We start from the raw sequence: 13,210 nt of genomic DNA, 5'->3' as shown, positions 1-13,210 counted from the left end.
CCAACGTCAGAGGAAAGGAATGTGGTGGTAGTGGGAGGGGGCACACAGGTAGGGCCAGGAAGGTAGCATCCCTTGACCTAGGGTGGCTCTAGGGCTGGAGACCTTGAGTGGAGTAGGAGCTGTGCTTCTCCCTCCCAAAACCTCACCCTCCAGCCCCGAAATGCCCCAGATGAGTCGGGGCGAGGGCCAGTGGGGTCCTCCCACTCTGATATGGGAAACCCTATCCTCCCCCCTCTCTGTCTGTTCGGACCCTGGGATGTAGGGGGGCTTCCCAGGACCCCAGTCCTTAAATGGCTTGCTGAGTCGGGACTGGGGCTGGCAGCACAGGGACCCTCGGTCTGACCTGCCTTCACATACACCCCTTCATAACTGAGCAGTTCCATCCTATCATTCCATGTCTGTCAGGACCCTGGAGTCTGAGGGGTGGTTCTAACTGGTCGCCTAAGACCCCACTACTGAACAGATGAACCAGACAAGAGTGGCCAGCTCAGGGACCCCTACCCTACTCGGTTTCCTCCAACCCCAGGCTGGGTAGCCTGATCCTCCCCCTCTGGCAGGTGCTGGGATGGGGGTGGGCGTGTTGTAGCCTAGCTAAGAAATGGTGGGGGTAGATCCAAGCTCCGGCCGGGGCAGCTCCTCCTCCTCCTCTGCTGGCCGCCTCGGGAGAAGGGACATTTGAATCTAGTTTACCAGGGAAATTCTGGGCGGTCTGAACTTTGCGTAGGGGAAGAGAGAAAGGGAAGGGGAGGGCAGGGAGATAAGGACAGTCACAAGAGAGTAATTAGTGTTTATATAAAACTTTATTGCTGAGATGTGAGGGTAGCGGGAGACCTAAGCCCCCGAGGGCAGGGCTGCTGGGAGACTGGGCTCCTCTGTTGCTGTTAGCAGGGTATACACAGGAACAGGTGAACTCACGGACGTCCAGCCTACCTAGAGCTGGGCGCGCCCGTCAGACTCCCCCAGCCCAAGGCCGCCCAGTGCCCCGCCCGATTCCCGTCCACATGCACAGCCTGACAGTCCTGGAACTGTCTCCTGGAACATCCCCCCTGGAACTGGAGGATGGGGGGTTGGGGAGGGAGGAATAGGTGTGGTCCCATCTTCTCCCCACCCCCACCGCGTTACCCTCCTCAGCCCTAAAAGCCCTGGGCTGCTTCTCCTCAGCCATAGACCTCCAGATTCGTCCACAGCTCAGCTATGCCTGGGCTGTGTTCTTGTGCCCTTCAGCTCCTGCTTGCTCTCCTCTGGTTCATGCTTTCTCTGTTCTGTTACCTGCTCTCTCCCCTCCAGTTCTTGCTCTGTCTGTCCTGGTGCCCACCCTGTACCCTCTGGTGCCTTCTCTGGCTGTCCTGCTGCCCACTTTGTGCCCTCTGCTGCCCTCTCTGGCTGTCCTGCTGCCCACTCTGTGCCTTCTGCTGCCTGCTTTGTCCTTTCTGTTTCCTCTAGTGACTGTTCCAGAGCCTCCTTCCCCATCACCTTTGTTTCTTCCTCAGATCCCTGTTTTGTCCCTCCCAGCACCCTCTCCTTCCATTCTGGTACCCACTCTGTCCCCTTCTGTGCCTGCTCGGTCTCTTTCTCTTGTAGATTCTCTCTCTCTTCCAGTGCCTTTGATCTCCCCTTTGATTCCTGCTCTGTCTCCTCCAGGGTCCTTTCTCTCCGTGCTGGTGCCTGCTTTGTGTCCTCTGGTGCCCACTCTGCCTCTAGTACCTGCTTTATCTCCTTCAGTTCCTTCTGTGCTTCTTTCTCTAGCACCTGTCCTGTGCCCTCCAGCGCCCACTCTGTCTCTAGTACCTGAGCTGTCTCCTCCAGTGCCTGCCGTGCTTCTGTCTCCAGTTCCTGTCCTGTGCCCTCTGCTGCCCCCTCTGCCCCTTTCCCACCTGCCCCCTCTGTTTCCTCTGGGGCCGGATCTTTGCTCTCCAGTGCCTGCTCTGTCTTTGATGCCTGCCGGATCTCCTCGGTTACCTGCTCCCTTGCTTTCTCTGGCATATGTTCTGACTCCTCTGGTGCCTGCCGTGTAGCTTCTAGTGTCTCCTCTGTGCTTTCTGGGTCAGGTACCTGTCCTGTGTCCACAGGTACCCGGATAGGCTTGCTTTCCACTGATAGCTCTAGAGCTGCTCTGGGCTTGCCATCAGTGCTATTAGTGAGCAGCGAGGTGCTGAAGGGGCGGGGTGCTCTGTCCCCAGACCGGGTTCTCCGAAGCACTGACTGTAAGACGGAAGAGAGAAGAGGTGGCATCAGTGTCTTGGCCTCACCCTCATGTCCACCCTTGCCCTTTCCAGTCCCGGGTGCTACCTTCCCTCCCTCTCCACCCCCTGCTTGGGGTAGGTGTGTGCCAATGGCCTTGGGCAGGGAGAAGTCTGTGCATAGGAAGCCACCACTGGCTAAGGGAGGTGGTAGAGGGGGGGATGTCAGGGACCTTGGTGGCAGGAGATGACAAGGATGAGAGATCCCAGAGGAGAAGACTAACTTGATTATCCAGATGCCTTTCTGCCTACCATCCAACAATCTCACCTTTCGGGCCTGGGGGCTATTGGGGGCTGAGGCGCTGCTGGAAAGGCTCAGGTTAGAGGCAGAGCAGCTCCGAGACAAGGTTTTATGAGGTGGGTTGGGGGTCCCATCTGGAGTCAGGAACTTCTCATTAATCTTCAGGTTGGTTCTCCCCTTCACTGGCAGAGAGAGGGAAGGCCAAAGGATTACATGCATTTGGGGGAAGGGAAGGGGGAGCACAAGGACAGAGGGTTCAGCAGTGTCTCTGCTCACCTTCCCACCTTCCCCCTATTCTCCCCCTCTGGGTTAAGTCCCTTGGCCTTCAAGACACCCTACTTATTTTCTTGTTCTTGTCTTCCTATGGCCAAGTCCTTCTGCATGGCTTCTGACTCATGGCCCTCTGGCTTGTCCTGGCCCTCATTTTTCAGGTATACCTTTACCCTAGCTGGCCCAACTAATCCTGATGTGGCCACACTAAACTTTTCAGCCCTCCCCCTACCCCACATCCTACTCTTCGTTGACCACCGATATCCAAGCCCCATTCTTGTGTCTGCCCTCCATCTCCATCCTCCTGGGCCTAAATCTCCTCAGCCCCATCCCCAGAGCTTGTTTCCATTTTGAAAATCTAGTCTAGAACTTCAACTCTGTGAATGGGAACAATTTCCAAGCCTACATCTCGAGCTTTAATCTCAACCTCCGAGTCTCTCATTCCATTACCTCATTTCTACGCTGGAAAAAAAAGTGGCTGAAAATTGCACACCGTGCAGATTGTGACCCAGTGTTAGATGAGTAGCCCGTTGAGTAAGACTATTGATAAATGTCCCTTGAACAAACTCTGCAGGTAGATAATGAAATGGGTCCAGAACTGAATGTAGGTAAAAGGGATGCAGACTGGATCGTGTCTAGGAATGATCCATAGAGGGATAGCTTGAATCTTAGTCTCAAGGCCTTCCTAGCTTCCAGATAGCCAGGCCCCAGCACAGGACCACAGACTCATGCCTCCTGTCTTGGTTTTTGTAGAGGGCCTCGGTCTTGTCCCAAGGCCTTCCCCAGGACCCTACCCTAGTCTCAGATTGAGAAAAACTGCTCTATTTCCTCCAGCTTCTGTCCTTGCCATAGGACTTAACTACAGGGCTAGATTCCCCTTGGTCATACCTCTGCCTCCACCTGCGTGCTGTGAGGCAGGCTTTATGGCACCTCACAGGACACATCACCACCACCTACCAGGAGGTTGGACCTTGAAGGAGGTTATTGAACCTTCTATTCACCTTCCTGCCTCGACAGACTTCTAACCACTGATAGTCTGCCTCTGCTCATTCACCAATGGTTAGCATGCTCCCCACCCCAGGTGCTTCCCTATCTCAGTGATTTGGAACCCTCAGCCCCAGGTATACAAACCTTGCTCCCACCCTCCGTCCTGTATTTCCCATTTCAGCTCTCTCTGCCCCTTCCACTGTTTTCTGTGGAATGCCTGCTCCGTAATTAATAAATTTGTCTTTATCTTAAACCTTTTCCTTTCCTGGTGCTCCTATTTTCTGGCTCTCACTGAGACGTTGCTCCTGTGTGATGACAATGACTTTTCCAGTTGGACTTTCATTCATTGGTCGTGGTGGGGAAGTCTGAATATTCTTTGCTCTCCATTGCCATTTCTAGACTCTCTCTCAATCACCGTCCCTCAGCAGACTCCTCCTTTGAGGTTCACACAATCCAAATCTATCACTCAAACCAGATCTGGGGTAGCCTTTGTCTACAGACCCCAAATGCCACTGTCCTTCCATATTTAATGAGTTCAGTGCCTGGATCACATAGTCTTTCTCTCTACCCTGAATCCTGTTCTTATGCTAGAGGGCTTCAATATACCTATTGATGCTCTCCCTACTACCCTAACTTGCCAGTTCCTCAAACCACTTAGTTCTCATGATCTATTCCTCCACTCTACCTCAGCCACACAGAGATCTCAGCCTTGATCTTACCATTACTCACAAATGTTCCCTTTCTGTGTTCATGGACTATGAAATTCCTTTATCTGGTCATAACCTTTTAGCACTCTATCTTACCTTATGCCTAATGATCCCTAACTCTATTCGTCATCCTCTAATCCCTCCACTCCTCAGTTCTTTCCCAGGCCACCTGCTCTGCACTGACCATACTCCCTTCCCTTCCCTATCTTAATTGTCTGTCCAACTCTGCACTTTCCCCTACCTTGAATTCCTTGCTCCCTTAGCCTCTTGCTGACTACATCTTGCCAAGCCTCATCTTTAGATTACTCCCACCATCTGCCTCCTTGGTCCTATTTATGTGCTACTGAATAGAGTTGAGGAAGTCATGGAACCATGCTGACTGCACCCACCACAAATTTATACTATGGAATCTCAATTTGTGTCCCCAATGCAGCAAGATAATCCTTTTACATCTCCTAAATGGATTCACTATCCTACTCACCGCAGTTGCTATTCCAAGCCTTTTCATCTCTCCTCAAGACTCCCATGGGCCTAATACCCACAGTCTCTCAGCTGAGGATCTCACTGCAGATTTCACACCAAAAAATGAGGCCTTTCGTAGAAAGCAGCTTTGTCTCCCCTCTTTTTTCCACATTACTCAGACATCTCTCAATATTTCTTCCTCCACCCCTGTCTCATATGAAGAAGTGGCACTCCTTGACAAGGCAAGCATGCACTTTTTGCAGGCCCTCTTGGTCACATTCCCTCTTCTTTCCTACTGCACCCTGTCTCCTCCATCATCCCTATTCTAATCTTCAGTCTCTTCCTATCTGTTGGCTTCTTCCTTGCTGTTTACAAACATGCCCACATCTGCCCAATTCTTTAAAAATCCTCACTTGATCCTCCCATCCTCACTAGCTACCATCCTATAGCTCTTCTCACATTTTCAGCTAGACACCTTGAGCATGCTGTCCACACTAGGTGCTTCCACCTCCTATTCTGTTAACTTGGTTCTAAACTCTCTGTAATCTAGCATTCAACTGAAAATGCTCTCTCCAGAGTTACTGATGATCTCTTAATTGCCTTGATTATAGCCTTTTCTCAGTCCTCATCCTCTTGGATATTTCTCCTTTCTAGGTTTTTGTGACAGTACTCTTTCCTGGTTCTCTTCCTCCCTATCTGACCGCTCCTCAGTCTCCATTGCTCATTCTTCCTCTAGGTCATGCCCAGTACTGGGGAAGGGGGGGTTATCCCTTAAAGCTTTGTCCTGGGCCCTCTCCTCTTTTGTCTCTGTACTATCTTTCATGGTGATCTCATCAGCTGCCATAGATTCAACTATCATTTCTAATTACATGATTTCCCAGATCTATAACAACCCCAATCTCTTTCCTGAATGCCACTGCCATATCACCTGGCTTCAGAAGTGATGCCTGCTGAAGCACTGGACTAAACAGCTTTTGTCTGGTTTGCTGGCCAAGAATTGGATGGCTATGAGATTATTTCTTCCTTTCCCCATGAGATTTTTGAAAGTGGTGCTCTTGAGATTGCTTTCCTTCATCTGTGCCTGAGAAAGAGCTGTCTAGAAGATTGGGTGGAGAAAGTTGAGATTAACAACTTACTAGGAGTGGTGAGGCACTGCTGTGGCAGAGAGTCTGAGGAAGCAAAGATTTCAGGCTCTCCCCAGGACAGTCTGGCTCTGCTGTTCCAGACTTCTAAGGTTTTTCAATTCTGCTTTAGTAAAATGTACTGTAATCTATATATTAGTGGAAAAAATCCTTTCTGATCACCTGAATTTGAATGGGATGTGGCAGCAATGAGCTAAATAAGCTATAGATTATTGTTTGGAATGTATTAATAGCACTTAGACTAGATGAGAACAAACCAGGGCTAGGGTATTCAGTGGAAAATCTGGAAAGCATGGAGACCCAGGCAAGTTTTATATTTGCTCACCCCAAGGGGTGAGGAGCTGGAGCAGCTTGAGCTGAGAATGCCATCTGGTGGCTCCTGCAGAGATTGTACCCTGAATAAAATATTCAGGTCCCACTTCCACCTCAGTGCCAATGTCAAGCAAATGTTGGTGTGAGTGGAACACCCTGTCTTGCTTTACGATTTTATGATCTAGTATCTCTTCCTCTTATCATCTCGGACACCCTCTTCTGGGAACATAACAGTTTGCCAATTCCTTCCTAAAATGTGATGCTAAGAAAGACAATGACATGATCAGTTCTCTAATTCTGTTTTTTTGTTTGTTTGTTTTTTGATGAGGCAATTGGGAGTAAGTGACTTGCCCAGGGTCACGCAGCTAGTAACTGTCAAGTGTCCGAGGCCAGATCTGAACTCAGGTCCTTCTGACTCCATGGCTGGTGCTCTATCCACTGCACCACCTAGCTGCACCTCTAATTCTGAAGTTGGAGCAGCTTAAGGTCACAGGGAGTGGCAACACAGTGTAGTAAAGAGAGAGTTTGACTTAGAACTAGGAAGACCTGAACTCAGGTCTTGCTTCTTCATGGTATAGTTGGGAAAGTACTGAAGTCAGAGGACCTCATTTCAGATCCCTCCTCTGACACTTCCTATGTGAGCTTAAGCAATTCACTTAATTTCCCTGGTTCTCAGTTTCTTCATTTGTAAAATGAGGTGGTTAGACTAGATTAGATTAGGATTCTTGAGGTCCCTTCTAGATCTAAGATCCTACCATAGCCTGAGAAGAAAAAGGACCCCAGCACTCTGTAATACCAGAGATGCGAATTGCCTCGGCCACATGTCTTCCTTATATGTATGCTTCACTATCAGTGTACTCTGTCCACTCTTCTCACTGATTGTGTGCATATGGTTTATGGGGGTTTTTTTAATATTTTATTTTTTGTAGCTATTATGCCATTTTATTAAGTGCCTTTGCTTTGAGCCAATTGTGTCTAATGGCTGATTATTAAAGGTAATATCAAAGGGGGCTTGTGAGCTATAGGGTTGTTGTGTGGTTTGTTTTTTTTTAATAGGCGTACCCTATAACGTAGAGGTAGTAGCCTAACTACAGAACCCAACTTGAGAATTTGAGCACCAGTGGGAATTGGGGGAGTAGTCCCAGAAGGGGTGCTATGGAAGCCATTGATAAAAACGTTAAATAGTACAGGGTCAAACTCAAGTCCCTGGAGAACTCCACTGGAGAACTTTTTCAAAGTTGACATGGAACTCTCAATGATTACTCTTTGAACTCAGTCATTTAACCAGTTCTGAACCTAACTTAATTGTCTTCTCCATATCTTTTGGTCTTTACCACAAGGATAGTATGAGAGGTTTTGTAAAATGCTTTGCTAAAATTTCTGCATCCCTCCCCTGATCTACCAGTTTAGTAACTCTGACAAAGAAGGAAATGATGTTAGTCTGGCATGACCTATCAGATGTTTTTTTTAAAAAAGTTTTATTGATTCCCTTTGTAAGTCATTTCCATATATATAACCCTTTCTTCCCCTCCCCGAAGTGAGCCTTCCCTTGTAAAAAGGAGCTGAGGAAAATCCATAGACACGCTGGCTATGTCTGACAGCACATGACCTTGATAAAGCACTTTCCCTTTGAGATCTTCAGTAACCAACCCAAAATAATCCAATCCAACAAGCATTTATTAAAGCGCATTTTTCATGTGCAAGAAGGCAATGGAAATACAAAGACAGAACAAAAACCAGCCCCGACCTCAAAGAACTATGTAATTCAATCTAGAATTCGGCAGGGAATTCAAATCAAGGTCACTGACCTATAGTTTATACAGTCCCATTTTATTTCCCCTTTCTTAGAAGCCAGTACATTTGTCCTTCAATCCTGCAGTACCTTTTCCCTTTTCCACAATCTTGTAAAGATCATTGGCAGTGGCTCAGTGACCACATCTTACAGTTTTTTCAGTATTCTAGAAAGTAGTTCATGAGATCCTGGTGAACTGAACCTATCCCCAAGGCATGTAGGGACTCTCTTAATATCTTCCAACTTATCTTGGATATCAAATCCCTATTAGCTATTTTTGTCCTGTCCTTTCCAGTCCGAAGCCATTCTTCTTGGCGGAAAAAAATTGAAGCAAAATAAAGAACTGAACAAGTTTGCATTATCTCATCCTCCATTATCACCGCCCTTTCCACCCAGAGCAGCAGTCATCCTTTCGTTTGTCTTCCCCTTTTCTTCAACATTGCTACCCTTCCCCTACCCTACCCCAGTCTCAGAACTCTTGGCCAGTCTCAGCTCCTTATGAATTTTAGCAATCCTGACACTATCCTTAAATATACTCTTGAGTCTATTCTTCCTTCCCTTCATTACCCCCAGCGACTACATCATGGATTTTTGAAAGGCAGAGTGATGTAGTGGAAAGAGTATTGGGTTTGGCATCAGGTGAGATTTGAGGTTGGATCCCAGATCACTCTTATATGTAAGGGTTGCCTGACTGGAAAAAGTGATTTAACGTTTCTGCATCTCACTTTCCTTATACGTAAAATGTATTATCCAAACAATCGTTGTAATATTTACTTTACAGGGAGGAATAATTTTGAAAATATTAAAGCACAACACAGACACGAGTTATTTGTTATCACTGCCAGGGTGGTGATCTGGTTCCCAAACTGATCATCCACTTCCTCTTTCTAGCCAGGTGCCCTGTAGTAAGTACAGTCTCACCAAAACTGCACTAATTTCTCACTCCATTGATTGCAAAACTCTCTCCAACGTATGCTTCATCCTCTGGTTCATGAAATTCCTCAAAATCCTTGCTATACAATGCCTTTCTATTGTATCTTTCATATAATCTGTTGTTTTAATACAGTGGATCTTGAAGTGTGATCTGGGGGAGATCAGCAAGATCCTTTCAGGGGGGAAGTCTGTGAAGTCAAAACTATTTTCATCCTAATCTTAAAACATTTTAAATTGTAGCATGGTAAATATCTGCAGAAATAGCCCACATAAACAAAAGCTCTTTAGGATCCTCAATAATTTTAAGAGTGTAAAGGGTCCCAGGACCAAAGAGTTTAAGAACCACTGCATTAATGAAATCTCTACTTGGGCAGAGTCTGGTTTCTCTTTCCATTTTCCTACCATCTCTAGGCAGCTGAGAAAAGAAGGAAGTGTAGAGCTGAACTATTCAGGGCATTTATCATAAAACCAGTTGCTTAAGGTCATTTTTTTTTAAGTAACAAATGCACTTTATTGATCTGCAGATTAAAGCTTTCCAGAAAAGATTAGTAACTACTTCATCCCCCCATTTCAACAGCTAGGCAGCTGTCAAACCTGATGGACTTGTAGGAGCCATGCCAGCTTTCATAGCAGCACAATATAGACATTATTTGGCTTCACCTGCAGGATTAAAAAAGCAAGGCATTATTCTAGCTTAGGTCCCAAGCACAGGGCTGCTGTCTAAAATCTATTTTCTACTTTCTTTTATACTCCATATTTGCTTTTTTGTTCTTCTGCTTTTGCAGTAGAGACCTACATGGAATCAAAGAGTTTCAGGCATCCATCCCACTGGGTCTCACCTTTGAAGTCCAACATATCAGGACTCTCTCTGTGTTTTACATCTCCAGCTATAACTTGCTTGCAGTGGCTATACTATGACACTGTAGGGAGGGGGGAGGGGTATTTAACAACAGGATTGAGGGCCGTAAGGAGAAGACACCAAAAGAGACAGGATGACCAAGCTTCGGAGTTGGGATTTACACTTGTATCATGAGCTCATGGAGGGGGGTTGGTCACTGACAGCGACTGGAGATCTCGCCATAGCGCTCCACCCCTTGGACCAACCGTATGCTTAGAAGGAAGATGCCAGAGGCAGAACCTGGGCTTCGACTATCTGATGATGAGTCTGCTGAGGCACTGGACCAAATTGCCCTAGTCTGGCTTGCCTGCAAGGAGCCAGAGGCAGTAAGGAAGGTGATTTTCTTCTTTCCCCAGCATGACTTTGAAAGTAGTATGCTGGAAAGTGTTTTCCTAAAAAGGCACTCAGGCACACCTGGGAAACAGCCATCCAGAAGACCGAGCAGGGAATGTTGAAACTTCAGACATTACTAAGAGTGTTGCGGCTTCGCCACTTGGGAGTTTTAAAGCCAACACTGCTAATTTCATTTTCACTGTAGTTAAGAATTCAGGGGATCTGGGATTTCAGACTGCCTTACAGCCTCTCTACTTCTAACCTTGTACTTTGTTAATTTAATAAATCTATTAAAATCTACACTGTGATTGAGTAATCCTTTTAGGTCACTCATAGCTGGGAAGGAGACTAGAATCTCAGTGGGATGAGAGCAAATATGAACCAAATCTTCATATTTCTTTCATCCATCCTTTTCTCTTCACTGATACAGCTACAGTCCTGGTAGACACCTAGTATACACTTCATATACCTTTTGCCTGGATTATTGCAATGGAGGCAGCTGAGGACCCAGTAGATAGAGCACTGTGCCTGAAGTCAGGAAGACTCATCTAGCCTCAGATGCTAGCTGTGTGACCCTGAACAAGGCACTTCACCCTGTTTGCCTCAGTTTCTTCATCTGCAAAATGAACTGGAGAAGGAAATGGCAACCCACTCCACTGTCTTTGCCAAGAAAACCCCAAATGGGGTCACAGTCAAACACAACTGAAAAATGACTGAATGACAGTTGTCAGTATCCCTGCCTCAAATTTTTCCCCACTGTAGTCCTCTAATCAGCTGCCAAAGAGATTTTCCAAAAGTATATGTCTGACCATGTCATTTCCCCCACACACACACACACACACACACACACAGCTCAATAAACTCCAATGTTGCCTATTAACTCTGGGAACAAATATAAAATCTTCTACTTGGCATTTAAAGCCCTTCACAACCTGGCTCCTTCCTACCTTTCCAGTGTTATCACACTTTACCCCGCCCATATATTCTATGATCCAGCTATACTAGCCTATTTGCTTTCTCTTAGCCAACATGTTCCATCTCTCTCTCTCTCTCTCTCTCTCTCTCTCTCTCTCTCTCTCTCTCTCTCTCTCTCTTTTTTTAGGCAATTGGGGTTAAGTGACTTGCCCAGGGTCACACAGATAGTAAGGGTCAAGTGTTTGGTCTGAGGCCGGATTTAAACTCAGGTCCTCCTGACTTCAGGGCCAGCGCTCTATCCACTGGCCACCTAGCTGCCCTATAGTCCTTCCCCCGCCCCCCCCTTTTTTTTTTTTGGTAAAGTCATTGGAGTTAAGTGACTTGCCCTAAGTTACACAGCTAGTGAGTGTTATATGTCTGAGGCTAGATTTGAACTCAGGTCGTCCTGAGTCCAGGACCAATGCTCTATCTACTGCGCCACCTAGCTGCCCCTCCATCTCTTAATTCCATGCTTTTGCATTGGCTGTCTCACGTTCTTGGAAGGCTCTTCTCCCTCTTCAACTCTGTCTCCTAAGCCTGACTTCCTTGAAGTCTCAGCTCCAAGTCTGTCTTCTGCAGGAGGCCTTTCCCAGTCCTTGTAGTCGCTAGTGCTTTCCCTTCCAGATAATCTGCCATTTGCACTGGAGGGTGGAAGGATGGAGACCACAAAGGAGAAGTCTCTGCTATCTTTCTAGAGTCATAAATTTAGGATGTCACAGGACTCACTAGAAAAACAAAAAAGGATGACTATTACCTACTTCTGGGACCTCATGTGAGCACAAATGATACTAGTAGAAAGCGGTGCTAAAGATGGCAAGAGTTTGAAGAGCACAGGGACAACCACTGGTTTCTATCACTGCTGCCCCTCAAAAGCAAGAGATTCAGAAGAGAAAAGCAGATTTGGGAAGCGAATTGTCACTGATTAATAAGGTAGTGTCAATGTTCTTTATTACATGGGATAGATATTTGGGAGAAGGGAAGGGAAGAGATATAGGAGGGAAATGTAGTCTATGTGGAAAAAAAAGGAATATTGATAAGAAGTTATTTTGAAAAAGAAGTTAGTGTCTGAAAATGGGATTTCAATTTTTGTACCACCACGTAAAACACAGGATGGATAGATTCTTGTTAAGGGATGGAGTACATCTAACAAGGGCTATACCCAACCAATCAAAAGTGTTTATTTAATGCCTACTATGCTCCAGGCACTAGAATATAAAAGGAAGGAGAAAAGTTCTGATGTACATCTACCAAGCTGGATACGTAGGAAGTAGTTACAAATGTGGAACGAATAGTGGTTTAGATACCCAGAAGTTCACAATAGACATGCTCCCTAGACTTGGGGAAAGGAAATACTTGTCAAAAGTATTTACAATACATCAATGGACAAGTATTTCTTAAGTGTTTATGAGGTGTGGACACGTTAGGCACTCGGGATACAAATACAGAGAACAGAACAATCCCCATTCTCATAGAGCTTCATTTTAGTAGAGGAGACAAGTAGTGGAATAAGCATTTATTAAACACCTACTATGTGCCAGGCACTGTTAGGTGCTTTACAAATATGTAAGTACCTAGAAAATAAACAGAAGGAGAATAAATACAAAGAAGGTAGTTAGGGAGGGGAGACATTAGCAGCTGAGGGGATTAGGAAAGGCTTCATGCAGAAGAAGGTGCTTAAACTGCACCTTGAAGGAAGAGAATTCCGAGGAAAGACAGGTAGTATCCCAGTAAGCTAAAATGCTACAAGGGAAGTTAGACTAGGAGGATGGGAGGTACTCAAGAGTAAAATACTTAATACAGAAATGAAAATTTATCCAATGGAGGGGAGGGAATGGGATTTGTCTGAAGTAATTTATCTGTGCAATGTGGATGCACAGGAAGCTTACCAGGAAGATCAACTTTAAAGAAGAAATGTATTGATGATGAAAGCAAGGCCAGG

General features: G+C 46.2%; 1 protein-coding gene across 1 annotated transcript in view; it reads right to left on the bottom strand.

Moving 5' to 3' along the window:
- Positions 1-781: 781 nt before the first annotated feature.
- LOC110214279 (microtubule-actin cross-linking factor 1, isoforms 6/7-like) overlaps positions 782-13,210 on the bottom strand; it is a 31,729-nt gene continuing 19,300 nt past the window's right edge. The window contains exons 11-12 of the mRNA XM_078151805.1: positions 2,509-2,663; positions 782-2,202 (exon numbers count right to left, since the gene is read on the bottom strand). Coding sequence (XP_078007931.1) covers positions 1,189-2,202; positions 2,509-2,663 — 1,169 coding nt within the window. The 3' untranslated portion in view covers positions 782-1,188. The remainder of the gene's footprint in view (positions 2,203-2,508; positions 2,664-13,210) is intronic.

The sequence above is a fragment of the Phascolarctos cinereus genome, unplaced genomic scaffold (assembly GCF_003287225.1).
Source record: "Phascolarctos cinereus isolate Bilbo 61053 unplaced genomic scaffold, phaCin_HiC Scaffold_4;HRSCAF=312, whole genome shotgun sequence".
NCBI lineage: Eukaryota > Metazoa > Chordata > Mammalia > Diprotodontia > Phascolarctidae > Phascolarctos > Phascolarctos cinereus.
The sequence above is the reverse complement of the archived record's forward strand: the minus strand, read 5'-3'. Positions and strand labels throughout refer to the sequence as shown.